The 21,378-nt window shown below is 43.4% G+C and overlaps 1 protein-coding gene across 4 annotated transcripts in view; it reads right to left on the bottom strand.

Annotated features, from left to right (window-relative positions):
• Nucleotides 1–21,378, bottom strand: part of LMBRD1 (LMBR1 domain containing 1) — a 346,839-nt gene that overhangs the window by 4,522 nt on the left and 320,939 nt on the right. For all 4 annotated transcript variants that reach the window (XM_032961536.2, XM_032961537.2, XM_076069959.1 and 1 more), the window contains one exon: nucleotides 12,354–12,445. In XM_032961536.2, coding sequence (XP_032817427.2) covers nucleotides 12,354–12,445 — 92 coding nt within the window. The remainder of the gene's footprint in view (nucleotides 1–12,353; nucleotides 12,446–21,378) is intronic.

Genomic DNA, 21,378 nt, shown 5'->3' on the forward strand with positions numbered 1-21,378 from the left:
CCAAAACGCCTTGTTTGTGTTGCTCTTAAATAGGACGTGTGGTTCAGACGTCGCGTCTTGTTGGCAACTTAGTGCTGCTGGCGGAATTGTATTTAATTACTACAATGGTTCATGAGCACAGGGCCAAAAATGCGAGCAACAGACAGCGTTACAGAAGTTGCAATGGTTGAATTTAGCAATGTTATGAGAACTTGGGAATCGCCGCTGTGGGAAGGAATTTCCCAGTGCAGCAGTGTGGGTCAAGAAGGAGAAAGAAGTGGTTGTCACCTGTAGTGTGGTGGGTGGGTGGGTGAGTATTGTAGTGACCTGCATTGTGGTGGTTGAACACTATGAATGAGATGAAAAAGTCAGTCTGGAAGACCGAGGACTCAACATGGGTGTAGGAATCAATGAGTGAAATTCCTAGGAACAGTAGCCATGGTAGTAGCAATAGAAGATTGATTTTGGGGTGATATGTGAAAGGGAATTCAGCAAGTACATACGCATATGATTACATATAGAGCAAATGGCTTCATAATATGGCTCTGCATTTAGAACCATACAAATAATTTAATACTTTATCAAACATAAGCACTCCAACTGAAAGCCCTGAGCCAGTGGTGAAAATTCTACATTCCAGTGACAGGAGTCAGTCTTGCCAAAGGACCACAACTATATGTGACATTCTGTCTTTGATGCCTTTGTCAATCTGCTGCTGGATGAAGGCCCCCCCCCCTCAGCACCACACCGTGTGGGTCATGGGTGTTGTTAAAGCATACTTCAGCACGCCGGTCAGTGAGGGTTGGTGGTGTGGTTGTGCGGTTGCGTAGGTACCATTTCAGATATCACTCGCCACTCACGTAAGCCATGGTCGGAAATCTAACCGAGGTCACCGAGTTGATAAAAACATTCCCCTGGACCACTGCGCAATAATAATTTTATATACAGCAAAGATGAACGATACACATAAAAAGCAACATTACAACCATATATCATGAAGATAACAAATATATATGAAGGAAATTGTACAAGCCGGCTGAGACAGATGTACTGGACTGCGTATATTTTCAATGAAAGCGTCTCTCATTCTCGAGCGTGCAGCATTCCTCATCTTTACTGTTGGTCTCAAGCAAGAGATGGAAATTCCACATTCCTAAAGTGGGGACCAATCTGCCCACAAGACAATGACTGTTGGCTCACCAGCAAGTGGTAACTACTTTATTTATCCCAGATGGAGAGTATTGCAGTGTGGCTATTATTTTATTGAACTAAATATTCCGTGTTCTTGATGTGAAAGCTTTAATTCACCTATGCCATTAAATTTCATAAATCGTATAAATTGAAGGCATTTGGTTTTTGTTCATTAAAATATCACCATATGTTTCAGCAGATTTTTCTAATAATAAATTAAACGTCCAAGCCCTGTCACCTCACAAAGCATCTTTCAACACAATTCCTGCTGACACATTACTTTTGTAATTAGCAGGTTTTTATATGGAAGTTTATTGCTCGCACAAAACTATAATTTTTGTTTATGTTGAGGAAAAGGACCACGTATGGGATAAATTAAGCTGACGTGCACCAGCCATTAGGTACTGTAACGGAATGATCGATGGGATTCCCGCGTGTCTGAGGTATCACAAATAATGAGTTACTCACACAAATATGACTCGTTATTTTCCCAAGGAAGCCTTAGCTCTCGGGGCTCTGTGTCAATAAGGCCCTGCAGGGGATATTTGATTCATTAAGTTTTTATTGTGCTTGTTCGTGGAAGAAAACCGCACGTGTGCAAGGAGATGGCACTCGTACTCTTGCCTTGAAATTTGTATCCGTGTCCTACTTGCTGCACTGCATTCTGGGGGCACAGCGCTGCATCTGCAGGTGGGTACATTATGCACTTGATCTCAGCTCGATCCCACCGGGCCCCGCCCGCTCCAAAGTGCATGACTAAATACTAGGCTGACGTTTCGGGTCATATTCCATCCTCAGAGCTGGAGAGAGAGAGAGGGAAGTTTGGCTTACTTGATAAATGGGGAGATGGCACTCGATAAGACTGGTTGCCCTGAAACAACTGGGACATGCGAAGACGCTTTATTGGTTTTAAATTAACAAAAGAATGACATTTATAACACGCCTGATTTTGCAGACGAGTCAACAGCTCAAGATGCGCGGAGCCAAGCTCAGGGCTGCTCGTAAGTCTGACCAAACAGATGTTTCTTGAAAGTGAGAGTGCGTTTCATGTTGCGGATGTGCAAAGGGATATAGAGAGTTCCACACTGAAGGGGCGACAGCAGAGAACCGACACAAGGCTGTGAAAGTTCGAGAACCTTGACACGAGAAGCTTTCTAAGAGAAGACACCGAGCGGTCAAACAAACCCATCGCAAGCCAAAAACAAAAAATGCCATCGACTCATTTACGTGACCCGTGTTTCTTTTTGTGCTAGGGAGCAGCCTCCACTGCCGATGCTGCCCCTCGACATTTTAACCCCATGAGTCAGCCGCCAAGCTTGGCTGTGGCCAGCAGAACGTAGATCTCCATTCGCTCAGTCGTGCTGTGGAAAATGCCACGTGCCACCGTGCCAGGATGAAGCAGACCAAAGCATTAATTAATTAGCTCTGAAAACGGAGCACTCCAGAGCGGCTCGCTTGCCACCCACGCAGATCTCATCCCTCAAGACGCAAGCGTTACGTGTCGCTGCGTGATGCACGGCGTGGGCACAGTCAAAGGAGCCGTGCTGCTGCGGGGCTGGTATCGCGGCAGAAAAGGCGCGTGTACATTTTTTTGGCGCGCATTTTATTTTTTTTGCATGCGAATACCTTAAGGCGTTTACATTTGTTCGGCCAAAAGTACCCCCGTGTTTCTGAAGTCCAGCGATAAATATCTGAATGAAATCTAAAATACGTACAATGTTATATATATAAATATGATCATAAATATATAATATCAATGCATGATAAATATAAATAAAAATATCGCTTTGATAACTCCTCATGTATAAGTGAAATTATACCATAATTGCTAAATACATAAAATCTGAATTAATGTATTCATTCGAGCGATAAGAATGTATATACTCGAATTTAGAGAAGAGATCTGATTTGCATTGCCGTCCTGGTTGAGTGTTGACCATGAAATAACAAGTGCTGCAGAGAAAGTATCTTGCATTCATAGTTTTTTTTTTGCTCCCGCTCTTCAACTAGAAATGTAAGTGCTAATTTACATTTCCATTTTTATAACTTTTCAATAGCACGGGCAATTAATTTCATATTGAGTTTCACTGACGAGAGTGCATATCTCATTCTCGGTCATTAATTAGGAATGAAACAGATGCAGAATATATAGTAATATAATTAATAATCAAGTACAAATAAATGCGGTACTTTGTGAATGCACTGCTGAATGAGGACCTCCCCATGGGATTTGTAATCCTTTTGGTGATGAGGGTTATTTAGCCTTTGTTCAGGTTCCAGATATCACCCATCACGAGAATTAGCCATCATTGTGAGATGAACTCAGCTCACCGAGTTAAGAAATTATTGTCCTCACCACCGCGTCACCACTCTACGCAGAATACATATAAATATATTTGCCAATGTATTACATTTCTTTCCCATGCTTAAAAAAAAAGCAGACTCGATAAATATCCCAAAAGCAAACTACGGTTATAAAAAAACAAACACATCCATGATGACTTAATCTGGTATATGCATGCATGCCTGTGTACACTTACGTATAAAGTGTTAAAACGCCCCGCGTCGCACAGAGTTAAAGGCGGTGTGCATTAAATGATGCCAGTGTATCTGTGTTGCCGCTTCGCCCTGCGCAGCTGTCTGGAGGTTAAAACCAGATAAGCAAAGTAATCCACAATGAATACCGTGAAAATCTCTGGCATCTGCCAACTGCATTGCAAGTAGGACAATCTGAGCAATTAACTAAAACAAAACAGGCGCCGTGCAATTTTGAAATGATTGCGCTATTGGGATCGATAACAAACAAAAGGCCTTAATCAGAAAAGAGCAATTCACGATTGCAATTATCATAACAGGCATTGTTGCCTGAAATTTTGTCGAGCGAAGTATTCAGAGAGAATTATATTTCCATGTTGCCTCCACCACTATGCTTATGATTCATGCCATGTACAGCCTGTGTTCATCCAGAAATGCCTCTTCTCCAAAAAAAAATCTGCATTGAGATGTTCGGCCATCAGCTCATTCTGATTTGTGTTCGTCAGGGTTGTTTGACCATACTTCACCGCGCTGGTCAGTGTGGGTTAGTGATGGTGTGGGCGGTGGGGGAGAGCAGGGAGCAGCACACTCAGATGACTGGTAACTGCTGTGCCACTGATCCACCTTTCCTTGGACTATAATTATCACCGTGATGAGATTGGTTCTCTCTTTTTTGATCAAAGAAAGACTTAAGGGCGGACATCCTCGCTGTCTGTTGTCATGTTGCTGCTGTTGCACTGTGACACCGTTGCCAGGTGTATGATACAGCGTACACGGCTGTTCATTTTGAGGGAAAGAGAAATCCATGACAAGTAAGAGCTTACAGGACAGATGCATTGTAATGAGCAGAGCATATTCAAATTGTGGGATTGAGCATCGGCACAAGGAATTTGTCCCATAATTGCAATCACATTCCTCGAGTCTGAATAAGTGAGGTTGTTTCTCTCCTGGAAAATCTTGCTCCTCCGTGAACAACCATTCACTTTGCATTTCGCATTCTGTGTTTATCATGATTTAAAGGTTGTGCCCACTTGAATTTGGTGTTTTGCTGCCCAGCCGAAATTCTCTGGGCTGAGAGCCATTGCCTTATTTCAATCAAAGTCATCAGTGTTAACAAAGGGATTGGCTGGAGAGCCAAGATATAGAGGCTGGCATTATTGTGCATCTGTGGCTTTGGTACCCAATTTCCCTTATTCCCGAGATCCCGTTTTGACAAAGTTCCGCGATTTCACAGTTTGTTTTAAACCTGAAAACCTGAGTTAGTATGGCCCTATAGCGTGTAATTATGTGTCACTACGTTAATGTATTCATTCTGCATGACGGAAGTGGCAGACGCCTTTAGTTATGGACAGGAATAAAAACCTCCGTGAGGGCAGGAAGTGACATCATAACCATTGCATGTAATCGCGCAGTCATTTGTCAGGACACGCAAGGGCTGGAACGAATCATTTTCGCGGAGTCAGAGTGAATTGCAGCCACTTGATATCAATGCAGTGCTTCGTGAGCATTGCTTGCGATAAAAACCCATGGGAATTCAAAACGATGTCAACCGTAAAAACAAACAGGTGAATCAGCGCTGCCCGCAATTGAAATACTGTACCTCTGTGCAGCCACGGTCTCAATTGTCACCTTGCAACATATTTGATTTGAAGGACTCGGTGGCAGCCTGGCAAAATAAACTTCTGGCCACAACGAATGGGACTCTAACTGACGCGTTGAGTCATCCACGTTAATAATAAATTATGGGATTGAGAAGCGAGGTGCATAGCAAGGAAATTACACAGACATGCAAATTGATGGTAAATTGGCAAATCCAACTGAAATCTGCTTAGATGTGTATTTCAGAAATGCTACTATGTTGCATGTATGTTAAACTTCGTTTGTACCGTACGCAGGCAACCGTGATAATTGGAGGTGCGGGGGAAGGACAAATGTGGAATGTGCAACTTAACGCTAAATGATGAACTACAGAACATAAATGTAATTGTCCTGCATAGTTCAGAGCAGTATCTCTTTTTGAGATTAAAAGACACCTTGGCAATTACGGGTCAACAGCACAAATCAAACCAAGCCTTGTCAAATGTGTGCGGACAGCACCATATTACATTAAAAGTAGTAGCAGATGGAAGCTTCCTCCGCTATGCCTCATTAGACATTATAATCCACTGGGACTCATATTTTGACACCGTGCTGTCTTAACCCGTTTAGCACAGTTTTTCAGACCCTCATTATGCACAATGCAGTGAATAGCGACATTCATACATGCAACTGTACGTCTCGTAATTTGTGTGCATTTGCCGCATCGAAACAATACGGATTACTCGTGACGCACCAGACTACCGCTCCGTCACTCTATCCCGCAGTTCATTAGGTTCCCCACTTAACGAGGAAGGACGCGAAAGGCAGCATGGTATCACTGGTATTATCAAACAGCAGCTCAAAGGCAATCTTTGGCATAAGGGACGGGGGGGGGGGGGTGACGAAATAAAGGAACAACAATGAATCCATAACTACCAGTTCATAATTATTTAACCATTATAAATGGCACATTGCAAATAAAAGGCAGAAGCACAATCCTCATTTGGACAATTTCTCATCGTAATTATAGTGAGCTTTAATTTATTTTGTCGAATGAGCATGTGCCATGTACGATAACTTCAGTGCACGGGGGAGTGTACACTGTCACTCTCCACCAGATGTAAGTTTTGAGTTGGCAAAAAACCATCCCTAAAATCGAGCAACATTTTGGTATGCGAGCCTCGTTGGAAGGCTGATTGCACAGACACTCTGCTAGACGTGTCATACAGAAATCTATTGTCACAGTCAAGTCACAGTGCTCATCTCCATCGGTGGCTCTGAGCCAGTGGTGGAAACTCCACATTCATATGGTTGAGGCCAGTCTCTTCAAAGGACCACCACTGTTGACTTCCCACAACCCTAAAAAAATATCGTGGCGAAATCGACCCATGAACGGGATACGAACTCACGACCTCGCAGTTCCAATTTGACCGCATCACCACCTGATAAGATTCTACACTTGGTAGCAGTTGCTTTACCTTCATAAAGAGATTAACCTTAAAAAGGAAAACTAACAAACTGAAAACAACGCTTCTCATATAGTTTTAGAAAGGGTCTTCTATTAAATAAATAGATATATTGCCCATTTTCTTGTTATTATATATTCTTGTTTCTTTCTTGTTGTTAAACTATGAACACACATACTAGTCGTGCACAATACCAAGATGACCACTAACAGAGGGCGAGAGAGAAGGCAGCTGGGAATGGGGGTGGTCATAAATTAGTTGAACTACACACGCACGAACATACGCGTGCAGACACACACACACTGCCATGTTTATGACTTCAGTGCAGCCACATATAACCTGGCTCCAGCCGTGAACGTACGTGGTGGTGGGGTGGATTCCTTTCCAAAATGCAACTCACGTCAGTGCAAATTTCTTTAATTTGACGTTCTCGCCATCCCACAGGCATTTTAATGGCCGCACCGCCACATCATTAGGGCTCTGCGTGTACGTTTTACGACCCTCCCCCCCCCCCCCGTGATAACTACGCCTCGTTTTTTGATATGTTACAATAGAATGCTTTCCGCCATGAATTCTCATGTTAATGAACTGTCATCTACACTACATCAACTTTAATTTTGTAGGGGTGTTAAAAAAGAAAGCCCCCCGTATATATATATCCAAAAACAGAACTTCATAGTTCTTCAGCCACGTATTACAGTGAGGGAAAAAAGTATTTGATCCCCTGCTGATTTTGTACGTTTGCCCACTGACAAAGAAATGATCAGTCTATAATGTTAATGGTAGGTTTACATGAACAGTGAGAGACAGAATAACAACAGAAAAATCCAGAAAAACGCACGTCAAAAATGTTATAAAATGATTTGCATTTTAATGAGGGAAATAAGTATTTGACCCCCTCTCAATCAGAAAGATTTCTGGCTCCCAGGTGTCTTTTATACAGGTAACGAGCTGAGATTAGGAGCACACTCTTAAAGGGAGTGCTCCTAATCTCATCTTGTTGCCTATATAAAAGACACCTGTCCACAGAAGCAATCAATCAGATTCCAAACTTTCCACCATGGCCAAGACCAAAGAGCTCTCCAAGGATGTCAGGGACAAGATTGTAGACCTACACAAGGCTGGAATGGGTTACAAGACCATTGCCAAGCAGCTTGGTGAGAAGGTGACAACAGTTGGTGCGATTATTCGCAAATGAAAGAAACACAAAAGAACTGTCAATCTCCCTCGGCCTGGGGCTCCATGCAAGATCTCACCTCGTGGAGTTGCAATGATCATGAGAACGGTGAGGAATCAGCCCAGAACTACACGGGAGCATCTTGTCAATGATCTCAAGGCAGCTGGGACCATAGTCACCAAGAAAACAATTGGAAACACACCACGCCGTGAAGGACTGAAATCCTGCAGTGCCCGTGAGGTCCCCCTGCTCAAGAAAGCACATATACATGCCCGTCTGAAGTTTGACAATGAACATCTGAATGATTCAGAGGACAACTGGGTGAAAGTGTTGTGGTAAGATGAGACCAAAATGGAGCTCTTTGGCATCAACTCAACTCGCCGTGTTTGGAGGAGGAGGGATGCTGCCTATGGCCCCAAGAACACCATTCCCACCGTCAAACATGGAGGTGGAAACATTATGCTTTGGGGGTGTTTTTCTGCTAAGGGGACAGGACAACTTCACTGCATCAAAGGGACGATGGACGGGGTCAAATCTTTGGTGAGAACCTCCTTCCCTCAGCCAGGGCATTGAAAATGGGTCGTGGATGGGTATTCCAGCATGACAATGACCCAAAACACACGGCCAAGGCAACAAAGGAGTGGCTCAAGAAGAAGCATATTAAGGTCCTGGAGTGGACTAGCCAGTCTCCAGACCTTAATCCCATAGAAAATCTGTGGAGGGAGCTGAAGGTTCGAGTTGCCAAACGTCAGCCTCGAAACCTTAATGACTTGGAGAAGATCTGCAAAGAGGAGTGGGACAAAATCCCTCCTGAGATGTGTGCAAACCTGGTGGCCAACTACAAGAAACGTCTGACCTCTGTGATTGCCAACAAGGGTTTTTCCACCAAGTACTAAGTCATGTTTTGCAGAGGGGTCAAATACATATTTCCCTCATTAAAATGCAAATCAATTCATAACATTTTTGCCATGCGTTTTTCTGGATTTTTTTGTTGTTATTCTGTCTCTCACTGTTCAAATAAACCTACCATTAAAATTATAGACGGATCATTTCTTTGTCAGTGGGCAAACGTACAACATCAGCAGGGGATCAAATACTTTTTTCCCTCACTGTACTTATAGTCGCAAAGCCCAACGCAGCAGAGCCTGAGTTTAGAAAAACGCTTCAAAAGGTTTGCTCAGTCGCATGAATCTCCCAGACATGACTTGAGAAATATCACAAAAAACAGCAGCTACGCCCTGAATTTGGTCTTGAAAGTTCAAGACGGATCTTACGCTGCAAGAACACGTGCCATTTCCTTGACGAATGCGATCGTCCCTGCGGTCAGGTGACTCATATTCATTCGCTGAGGTCAATACTTGACAAAGTGAAACAGAACATTTGATGATGTTTTTGTAAAAAAAAAATTAGGTGAGCAAATAACTCATGGGGACAATGATTATATGAAAACTGTGAATCAGCAAGGATGAGATCATAGGCTTTTTTTCTTGGTATTTTTTCCCCCTTTATATTCCTTCCTGATGCATTTTACTCCAAATGGAATTAAAGTCTCCACAAGGGACTTTCACTGAACGTCATCTGAAAAACCCTTCAAAGTAGCATTTAAAATGTTAAAACAGTAGACGCACTTTCTGCACACTCTGTGCTGAAAGAATGGCGATTGTGACATTCAGTCATTTCTATATTTTTCCATTCTCATTGCTTCATCATCAGAATGAATGTGAATTTTTTTGTTTTTTCCTTGTGGTCGTTGGTGATCGGGCTGAGAAAAATGTGGACAATGGGAGGTTTTTTCAATGGATATATTAGGAGCTGCGTATAATACGAAGAGAGAGTAATAGGGTGGCGGATGAGAGGAATGTTATTGCATTTCGTATTTAAAAAAAAAAATATTTAGGTTAAATGGCTATATCTCAAACTCCGGGATGCCGTCAGACATACACACATACCAGAGGACCGACACTCGGGCGAACATCCTTTTTGCAGGGTGCGACAAAGCCAATCCAGCGTTGGGTCAGGGAGACTAATTGAAGGCACTCCAAGAAGTAGCTGCTATTATTCCTGGGCCAATTCCACACACGTGTCATCATGCGGCGGTGCTGCTGATGGAAGGAGTTGCGCAAGGATATTCTTTACCTCACAGTGTGGCTCGTTCACCACAATTGGGGATACAAAGTCAAAGGGGCTGCATGAACAGTAGCGAGCTAAAAACAAAACACACTCGCCACTTTCATCATGAACGCTGCTTTGTGTAACAGAATTATTTATTTAGAAGGCTGAAGTTTCAGGTAATAAGCCTTCTTCAGAGCAGAGGGAGATAGGGAGGTACAAAGATTGACTGTATTGAAGTTGGATATTACACTGTACACATGATTGGAATTTAACTGATAATATAATAAAATTAGGTAAAAACGATTAATCAAACGTGTTCACCGTTTACACAAAGCCATTTTAATCTCTGTAACTCTGAATATGACCGATTTATTGCTTATAAAGTGAAATAATTTCTCACGACAAGACCAAAAAACTAATGTTTGCCAGATAATTATCCTTTGAGGTAGCACACATGTATAAGAGTTATTCCTATAACACCTTGCTTATGTCAAAGAGTATGTTGTGAGGCTGCATTGTGCAGCAAGTTTAAAGATTTTTTTGGGGGGGAAATCCAATTTCACAAACAGGCTCTAATGACTGATTGAACGGTCGCCTTTAATGGGCTAAACGAAGACTGTTATTTCGAAATGCCATGCGAATGCACTATAGCCATTTGCAGATCATTTTCACAAAGTGAGTAATAACAACGGATGCCTGGTTAATAAAAACAAAACTACCATTACTTTTCAAACTGTTTACACTTAGGAAGTGTGAGCCTTTGGAAAAAAAAAATGCAAAGTGGTGTCAAACGCAAGGCTCGGACGAAATCTGGGATTTCGCATTGTTTTATATATTTTTTAAAATTATTTTATTGTTTCCCTTCTACGTGACTTTACCGAAAGGACTACACTTTGTTTTGCACAAAGATGATGATTCTCCCGATCATTAACCTGGTGACATTGTCCATGCAATTTACTCAGTCCAAGATCCTATAAGTATGTTTTGCCCTCGGGAAGGTGACAGTGGACAACGTAATTAAGCCTTTACGCTTGCGGCTCTTTGGAACATTTTTTAAATGTGTCGCAGCAACAAAAAAAAAAACTGCCTGCAATGAAAATCGTGCTGAAATTGGAAAGATAATGCTATTGCTCTGGCTTCGGCTTCAACTTGCTAAGTCAGACGGTTTAAAACCGTTGGGTCACACTGCCACCACATATTTTTTGCGGGAAAGCGTGCATGGAAATGCGCCCGGACACTTCAGTGTTTGATTCCAAATGTGTAAAAGTCTCGTTGCTGCTTTGCAAATAAAATCAGCATCGCGTGAAAACAACAATAACAACACGGCAGTGTGCCGATGTGCTAGAGACCTTTGAGCACGATTCTAAGATACTCTGTGACAATTCTGGTGTTTCGGTTGATCTGCAACAAGCAACATTTGCAAGGATTTTCATCATAACCACAGCTATTACACTGCACATTAACATCATTGTCATCATCATTATCACTGCCCTACGCCTCATTGAAATCATGACGATTACATTATATCCACTGTGCTCTTTTTATTGTGGCACAGTCAATGTGTGATCGGCTTCAAAACAGCAATGGAAGCCCCTTTCCCTCACTACATCACTTATCCCGGTCGCGCTTTTGCCGTAGTGTCATGCAATGACTACATTTCCACTTGGAAATCTCCAGCGAGCAGTGCATCACCCTGTGTCAGAGAACGGCCCTTGAAGATGATATCAGAACTACTTCTGCAGTCATTTGAACCGGCATCTATCCGTATTGGGGACACACCTTTGATTGCACCTCCGATTAGCACGGCTGGCTACGTACGGTGCAAAAGAAGTTGAACGTACACACACACGTATATATGTTCAAGAAAAAAGGTGTCCATAACAAGGCAATTAAATGAAAATGTTTCACAATTGGAACTTTAAATGTATGTATTTTTGTCTCGTCATTGGTTACTGGGCTAAGACCATCAACTTGCTGCACTTCAGAACCCAGTTTGAACGCGGGCGACTTCCCAGGTTTGAACCCAGGATCTCAGCTGTGCTCGCTCAGCACTCTGGACTACCGGGCCAACTTGGAGGAATAATGGCTTTGAGCTAGTCGTGTAAATTCCAGAATTCCAATGACAGGGAGCCATAATGACAGGGAGCATCCATAAGATGCCCAACACTGAATTGCCACAAAACGAGACTCATTTTAACCATCTCCAAATGGATGGTCAGCGGAGTTCACCTTGCACCTGGATTTGAACTTTTACGACCACAGAGGCTCTCAGCTAAACTTAAATTGCGTGCGAATTGCAAGTGGAAGACGCTTACCACCATGAAGGCCCAGTTGCCGATGTAGTACACGGAGCTGAAGAACCAAAACTTGTGCAGGAACAGGTACATGCGTGTCACGGTGCAATCATCTGCAAAGCAGAAGAACCAGCAAACATCATCGTGAGCAGAGTGGTGTCCATCATTCACTCAATGGTGTCAGTTTATAAACCATGATGAACGCTTGATACCGCTGAGGTTTGGAAAGGAAAGGGGCAGGAGAGCATTATGGGTGTAATTAGGAATGGATGGTTTTTGCTGGGTTAGGGTACATGTGTGTGTGTATGATGGAGGAGATTGGATTACTGAAACAGGCACTGGAGTGGCACCCAGATGCCAGCAACCAGGTAGAAGACCTGAAAGGCAGTTGGTGGGAGACTCTAAGAGCACACCTTGACATCTGGATGTGGACTGTGCATCAGTTCCTGGACCTTGCAGAGTAATGGAAACAATGGCCTGACTTAATTGTTCATCTTCCACTTTGAATGTGACCTTGAATTTTCCTCTCTCTACGTCAGGGGTCAGCAAGAAAATAACAAGAGCCATTTTTTCGAAATTGGTAGAACCTCAATATCTCAAGAGCTGCAATGCACGTGAATACGAGACGGACCTTAATAAAAACAACGTCATGAAGCAGTCCTTAAAGAGCCCGCAGGTCTCCGACCCCTGCTCTAGGTTGTGAAGACTGCCAGTAGATGGCAGTACAACAATGGGAGCAGTCCACGGAGTTATTTGGTCCACTCTCCAGAATGAGTTTATCTGGATTTACTATCTGTGTTCAGATGGCATCGAGCAATGTCTGAACGTATGGGGGGGAGGGCGGGGACATCGGTACATTTTTGCTTCATTGTTCTCAGTAGCCTGTAGAGCAACTTGAGCCTCATGGGCTGCTGCCTACCAGTGGAATGGCTGAGGTCCTCGCTTTTAGGGCCACCAACGACAAGCCTGCTCGAAAAAGAATCCACTAGCCTCCCCATCACCTGGGGAGGGGCAAGGGGGGGGGTGGAAGAGTCCGTCCCCCTGTCCCCCCACCCCCTTATGAGTACTCATTATATTCATATTAACTATTTATTTTAATGCATGAGCTGAGAGTGCCGGACACTGGAATGGTGTTCCAATTGTAGTGGGTCAGTAACCAGGGGAGACACTAGTTGAGGCAACACGATATTTACTACTCTTTTCTACAGGGTCCCTAACACAAAGGGGTAGCGGCCCCTTTACCCAATACCTGGGGAGGTACGGCCTACGGGCTAGACTGCCCTAACACTGGGGACCCTGCTAATTCCCCGACCTCCGGCTGGGGCCCTAGGGGAGGCTATCCTGACCTGACCCTGTCCGGGTCGTTGGATCCTGACCACTGGCCTCACTGAGCTCAGGCCCTTAGAAGGACGACGGAGCTTGCAGTCCAGGGTCCGAGCTTCAGCCCAGGTCTTCGGAGTGGGGAGACTGGCCCTCTATCATTCAGAGGTCCGACTTATATACAGGTCCGGGGCTTGCTCCGCCCCGGCCCCGCCTCCCTTCCAGAACCTTCCACCAGGTCCTCCTTAACATAGGCGTAGCCACTCTTCCGCCCCCTGTTGAGCCAATAGTGACGCTACCCGCTGACAACATGGGGAGTGCGGAATAACACCTCTACACAATGTACACGACCAGAGCATGACAGTGACAACTGCTAGGAATAAACCTGTCCGACGAACAGAAGTATCATCCACATGTATGAACAACTGAAGATCTTTGGACATGTTCACAATGAACATGCGGGGAACGTAAAAGCGAATGGATGTCAATACAACAACATTGGGGAGCTGGCAAGTTTAAAAGTCTCCTATTTGTCACCTTGGTTGCAGTACAGGGAGAATGTCACTTGGGGCAGGCTAATATGCGAGCATATATAAAAAAGCCCTTTCTTTTCGCCAAATGTAAATGCAAAGTTCTTTACATTTCGCATGCTGTTCCATTTACGCAAACACCACACACCATACTTCCACCCCGATGGCTACTTTGGACAGAGTTATACATTTTCACCTCACGTATCTTTTTTTTGCTCAAAGCAGCCGAGTTGTATGGAACACTTTGCAATGTCCACAGCGGTGCTTTAAGTGAGTTTGAAATACGAGGCTGTGAAACAGCTACGGGATGAGCTTAAAGAGATGGCAGCGCCATATTACTGAGTGTTGCTGTGTTCAGTTTGCCAGCCAGACGGATGGATGTGCAGGTCGTGATACGACACGCTCAGTGGGAGACCCGAGCAAGAAGGAAAATAAATAAAAATCCTTATTTGGTATTAGAGCCTTTGAAAACATGACACATTGGTAATAAGAGTGGATGTTAAAAGCTCAGAATTCGCTCTTAATCTTTAATGCTTTTGGACATTCAATACTATCCAATCTGGATTTATTAAGTGTCTAAATGAGTGGCAGTTTTAAATTGAGAAGGCAGTTGTTGCTGCTGCAGTGAAGAGAGCAAGATGCATGAAGAGCTTTAGTATGGGGGGGGGGGGGGGGGGGGTGGAGCCAATGCAGAATATTGATAACTTGAAAGCTTTTTTTCGAAGGGGTTTGAATATACAGGAGACTCAATTATCTGCGCTAATGACGAGGAGGACGGCCACGGATAAGTAAAAATTGCGGATAATCCAAAAATATCGATTTTCCACAGAGCTCTATGCCAAAAACCACTAATATAGGTAAAATGAAAACTCACAAAATAAATGATCGGACAAATAGCTCAAAATGAAGCACAATGGACGACTTCAATTGTTACTCTTTCGGCTTAGAACAAATGCTAACGATCGACCGATCGATGCACGTGCTCAGTGATAACACTTTCCTGCTCCCGGCCAGAAGAATCGGCCCACTATGTGGACAGCAATCAATCAAACTCCACCCACTGTTGTAAAGATATGCAACGACTGTACTGCAGTGGCAGTCACGTGGATTTCAGATTAACCGGAGCACGTATTTGACCGGATTAAGCAAGTGAATTGTTATAAACATTTCCAAGAATACTCTTTGGGTCTTTCGGCCAAGTCAGGCAGATAGAAAGTGACGCAGATGGAAAGTCGCGCAGATATAAAGTCGCGCAGATAGAAAGTCACTCAGATAGAAAGTCACGCGGATAGAAGGTCACTCCGATAGAAAGTCACTCAGATAGAAAGTCACGCGGATAGAAAGTGACGTAGATGGAAAGTCTTGCAGATAGAAAGTCACGCAGATAAAAAGTCACGCAGATAAAAAGTCACTCGGATAGAAAGTTACTCAGATAGAAAGTCACTCGGATAGAAAGTCACGCGGATAGAAAGTCACGCGGATAGAAAGTCACTCAGATAGAAAGTCACGCAGATAGAAAGTCACCCTGATTGAAAGTCACGTGGATAGAAAGTGACGCAGATGGAAAGTCACGCAGATAGTAAGTCACGCAGATAGAAAGTCACGCAGATAGAAAGTCCTACGCAGATAGAAAGTCACTCAGGTAGAAAGTCGCACAGATAGAAAGTCGCTCGGTTAGAAAGTCACGCAGATAGAAAGCCACCCAGATAGAAAGTCAATCAGATAGAAAGTCACTCAGATAGAAAGTCACCCAGATAGAAAGTCACGCAGATAGAAAGTCACGCAGATAGAAAGTCGTGCAGATAGAAAGTCACGCAGATAGTAAGTCACTCCAATAGAAAGTCACCCGGATAGAAAGTCACGCGGATAGAAAGTGACGCAGATGGAAAGTCGTGCAGATAGAAAGTCACGCAGATAGAAAGTCACCCAGATAGAAAGTCACGCGGATAGAAAGTCACTCAGATAGAAAGTCACACAGATAGAAAGTCACGCGGATAAAAAGTCACTCCGATAGAAAGTCACCCTGATAGAAAGTCACGTGGATAGAAAGTGACGCAGATAGAAAGTCGCGCAGATAGTAAGTCACGCAGATAGAAAGTCACGCAGATAGAAAGTCCTACGCAGATAGAAAGTCACTCAGGTAGAAAGTCGCGCAGATAGAAAGTCACTCAGGTAGAAAGTCACGCAGATAGAAAGTCACTCGGTTAGAAAGTCACGCAGATAGAAAGTCACGCAGATAGAAAGTCACCCAGATAGAAAGTGACGCAGATAGAAAGTCACACAGATAGAAAGTGACGCAGATAGAAAGTCACTCAGATAGAAAGTGACGCAGATAGAAAGTCACTCAGATAGAAAGTGACGCAGATAGAAAGTCACGCAGATAGAAAGTCACGCAGATAGAAAGTCACGCAGATAGAAAGTCGTGCAGATAGAAAGTCACGCAGATAGTAAGTCACGCAGATAGAAAGTCACGCAGATAGAAAATCCTACGCAGATAGAAAGTCACTCAGGTAGAAAGTCGCGCAGATAGAAAGTCACTCAGGTAGAAAGTCACGCAGATAGAAAGTCACTCGGTTAGAAAGTCACGCAGATAGAAAGTCACCCAGATAGAAAGTCACTCAGATAGAAAGTCACCCAGATAGAAAGTCACGCAGATAGAAAGTCACACAGATAGAAAGTCACGCAGATAGAAAGTCACCCAGATAGAAAGTGACGCAGATAGAAAGTCACGCAGATAGAAAGTCACTCAGATAGAAAGTGACGCAGATAGAAAGTCACCCAGACAGAAAGTCACGCAGATAGAAAGTCACCCCGATAGAAAGTCACCCAGATAGAAAGTGACGCAAATAGAAAGTGACGCAGATAGAAAGTCACGCAGATAGAAAGTCACTCAGATAGAAAGTCACTCAGATAGAAAGTCACCCAGATAGAAAGTCACGCAGATAGAAAGTCACCCCGATAGAAAGTCACCCAGATAGAAAGTCATTCAGATAGAAAGTCACTCAGATAGAAAGTCACCCAGATAGAAAGTCGTGCAGATAGAAAGTCGCGCAGATAGAAAGTCACGCAGATAGAAAGTCACTCAGATAGAAAGTCACGCAGATAGAAAGTCACGCATATAGAAAGTTACTCAGATAGAAAGTCGCGCAGATAGAAAGTCACTCAGATAGAAAGTCACACAGATAGAAAGTCACGCAGATAGAAAGACACTCAGATAGAAAGTCACACGGATAGAAAGTCACTCAGATAGAAAGTCACGCAGATAGAAAGTCACTCAGATAGAAAGTCACTCGGATAGAAAGTCACCCGGATAGAAAGTCACTCGGATAGAAAGTCACGCAGATAGAAAGTCACGCAGACAGGAAGTCACACAGATAGAAAGTGACGCAGATAGAAAGTCACACAGATAGAAAGTCACGCAGATAGAAAGTCACTCAGATAGAAAGTCGCGCAGATAGAAAGTCGGGCAGATAGAAAGTCGCGCAGATAGAAAGTCACTCAGATAGAAAGTCACACAGATAGAAAGTCACGCAGATAGGAAGTCACTCAGATAGAAAGTCACACGGATAGAAAGTCACTCAGGTAGAAAGTCACGCAGATAGAAAGTCACTCAGATAGAAAGTCACTCGGATAGAAAGTCACCCGGATAGAAAGTCACTCGGATAGAAAGTCACGCAGATAGAAAGTCACGCAGATAGGAAGTCACGCAGATAGAAAGCGACGCAGATAGAAAGTCACACAGATAGAAAGTCAAGCAGATAGAAAGTCACTCAGATAGAAAGTCACTCAGATAGAAAGTCGCGCAGATAGAAAGTCACGCGGATAGAAAGTCACTCAGATAGAAAGTCACGCGGATAGAAAGTCACGCGGATAGAAAGTCACCCAGATAGAAAGTCACTCAGATAGAAAGTCACTCAGATAGAAAGTCACTCAGATAGAAAGTCACGCAGATAGAAAGTCGCGCAGATAGAAAGTCACGCAGATAGAAAGTCACGCAGATAGAAAGTCACTCAGATAGAAAGTCACGCAGATAGAAAGTCACTCAGAGAGAAAGTCGCGCAGATAGAAAGTCACGCGGATAGAAAGTCACTCAGATAGAAAGTCACGCGGATAGAAAGTCACCCCGATAGAAAGACACGCAGATAGAAAGTCACTTAGATAGAAAGTCACGCAGATAGAAAGTCACGCAGATAGAAAGTCACTCAGGTAGAAAGTAACTCAGATAGAAAGTCACGCAGATAGAAAGTTACTCAGATAGAAAGTCGCGCAGATAGAAAGTCACTCAGATAGAAAGTCACACAGATAGAAAGTCACGCAGATAGAAAGTCACTCAGATAGAAAGTCACACGGATAGAAAGTCACTCAGATAGAAAGTCACGCAGATAGAAAGTCACTCAGATAGAAAGTCACTCGGATTGAAAGTCACCCGGATAGAAAGTCACTCGGATAGAAAGTCACGCAGATAGAAAGTCACACAGACAGGAAGTCGCGCAGATAGAAAGCGACGCAGATAGAAAGTCACACAGATAGAAAGTCACGCAGATAGAAAGTCACTCAGATAGAAAGTCACTCAGAGAGAAAGTCGCGCAGATAGAAAGTCACGCGGATAGAAAGTCACTCAGATAGAAAGTCACGCGGATAGAAAGTCACCCAGATAGAAAGTCACCCAGATAGAAAGTCACGCAGATAGAAAGTCACTTAGATAGAAAGTCACGCAGATAGAAAGTCACGCAGATAGAAAGTCACTCAGGTAGAAAGTGACTCAGATAGAAAGTCACGCAGATAGAGAGTCACTCAGATAGAAAGTCACTCGGATAGAAAGGGACCCGGATAGAAAGTCACTCGGATAGAAAGTCACGCAGATAGAAAGTCGTGCAGATAGAAAGTCACTCAGATAGAAAGTCGCACAGATAGAAAGTCACTTGGATAGAAAGTCACTCAGATAGAAAGTCACACAGATAGAAAGTCACCCAGATAGAAAGTCGCGCAGATAGAATTCACCCAGATAGAAAGTCACTCAGATAGAAAGTCACTCAGATAGAAAGTCACCGAGATAGAAAGTCACGCAGATAGAAAGTCACCCAGATAGAAAGTCACGCAGATATAAAGTCACCCAGATGGAAAGTGACGCAGATAGAAAGTGACGCAGATAGAAAGTCACTCAGATAGAAAGTGACGCAGATAGAAAGTCACTCAGATAGAAAGTCACGCAGATAGAAAGTCATGCAGATAGAAAGTCACCCAGACAGAAAGTCACGCAGATAGAAAGTCAGATAGAAAGTCACCCAGATAGAAAGTCACGCAGATAGAAAGTCATGCAGATAGAAAGTCACGCAGATAGAAAGTGATGCAGATAGAAAGTCACGCAGATAAAAAGTCACGCAGATAGAAAGTGATGCAGATAGAAAGTGACGCAGATAGAAAGTCACGCAGATAGAAAGTCACTCAGATAGAAAGTCACGCGGATAGAAAGTCCGCAGATAGAAAGTCGCGCAGATAGAAAGTCACTCAGATAGAAAGTCGCGCAGATAGAAAGTCACGCGGATAGAAAGTCACTCAGATAGAAAGTCACGCGGATAGAAAGTCACGCGGATAGAAAGTCACCCAGATAGAAAGTCACTCAGATAGAAAGTCACTCAGATAGAAAGTCACGCAGATAGAAAGTCGCGCAGATAGAAAGTCACGCAGATAGAAAGTCACGCAGATAGAAAGTCACTCAGATAGAAAGTCACGCAGATAGAAAGTCACGCAGATAGGAAGTCACGCAGATAGAAAGCGACGCAGATAGAAAGTCACACAGATAGAAAGTCACGCAGATAGAAAGTCACTCAGAGAGAAAGTCGCGCAGATAGAAAGTCACGCGGATAGAAAGTCACTCAGATAGAAAGTCACGCGGATAGAAAGTCACCCAGATAGAAAGACACGCAGATAGAAAGTCACTTAGATAGAAAGTCACGCAGATAGAAAGTCACGCAGATAGAAAGTCACTCAGGTAGAAAGTGACTCAGATAGAAAGTCACGCAGATAGAAAGTTACTCAGATAGAAAGTCGCGCAGATAGAAAGTCACTCAGATAGAAAGTCACACAGATAGAAAGTCACGCAGATAGAAAGTCACTCAGATAGAAAGTCACACGGATAGAAAGTCACTCAGATAGAAAGTCACGCAGATAGAAAGTCACTCAGATAGAAAGTCACTCGGATTGAAAGTCACCCGGATAGAAAGTCACTCGGATAGAAAGTCACGCAGATAGAAAGTCACACAGATAGGAAGTCGCGCAGATAGAAAGCGACGCAGATAGAAAGTCACACAGATAGAAAGTCACGCAGATAGAAAGTCACTCAGATAGAAAGTCACTCAGAGAGAAAGTCGCGCAGATAGAAAGTCACGCGGATAGAAAGTCACTCAGATAGAAAGTCACGTGGATAGAAAGTCACCCAGATAGAAAGTCACCCAGATAGAAAGTCACGCAGATAGAAAGTCACTTAGATAGAAAGTCACGCAGATAGAAAGTCACGCAGATAGAAAGTAACTCAGGTAGAAAGTGACTCAGATAGAAAGTCACGCAGATAGAGAGTCACTCAGATAGAAAGTCACTCGGATAGAAAGGGACCCGGATAGAAAGTCACTCGGATAGAAAGTCACGCAGATAGAAAGTCGTGCAGATAGAAAGTCACTCAGATAGAAAGTCGCACAGATAGAAAGTCACTTGGATAGAAAGTCACTCAGATAGAAAGTCACACAGATAGAAAGTCACCCAGATAGAAAGTCGCGCAGATAGAATTCACCCAGATAGAAAGTCACTCAGATAGAAAGTCACTCAGATAGAAAGTCACCGAGATAGAAAGTCACGCAGATAGAAAGTCACCCAGATAGAAAGTCACGCAGATATAAAGTCACCCAGATGGAAAGTGACGCAGATAGAAAGTGACGCAGATAGAAAGTCACTCAGATAGAAAGTGACGCAGATAGAAAGTCACTCAGATAGAAAGTCACGCAGATAGAAAGTCATGCAGATAGAAAGACACCCAGACAGAAAGTCACGCAGATAGAAAGTCAGATAGAAAGTCACCCAGATAGAAAGTCACGCAGATAGAAAGTCACGCAGATAGAAAGTCACGCAGATAGAAAGTGATGCAGATAGAAAGTCACGCAGATAAAAAGTCACGCAGATAGAAAGTGATGCAGATAGAAAGT

The sequence above is a fragment of the Petromyzon marinus genome, chromosome 27 (assembly GCF_048934315.1).
Source record: "Petromyzon marinus isolate PM22_M1 ecotype Great Lakes invasive population chromosome 27, UKy_Petmar_22M1.pri1.0, whole genome shotgun sequence".
Taxonomy (NCBI): Eukaryota; Metazoa; Chordata; class Hyperoartia; order Petromyzontiformes; family Petromyzontidae; genus Petromyzon; species Petromyzon marinus.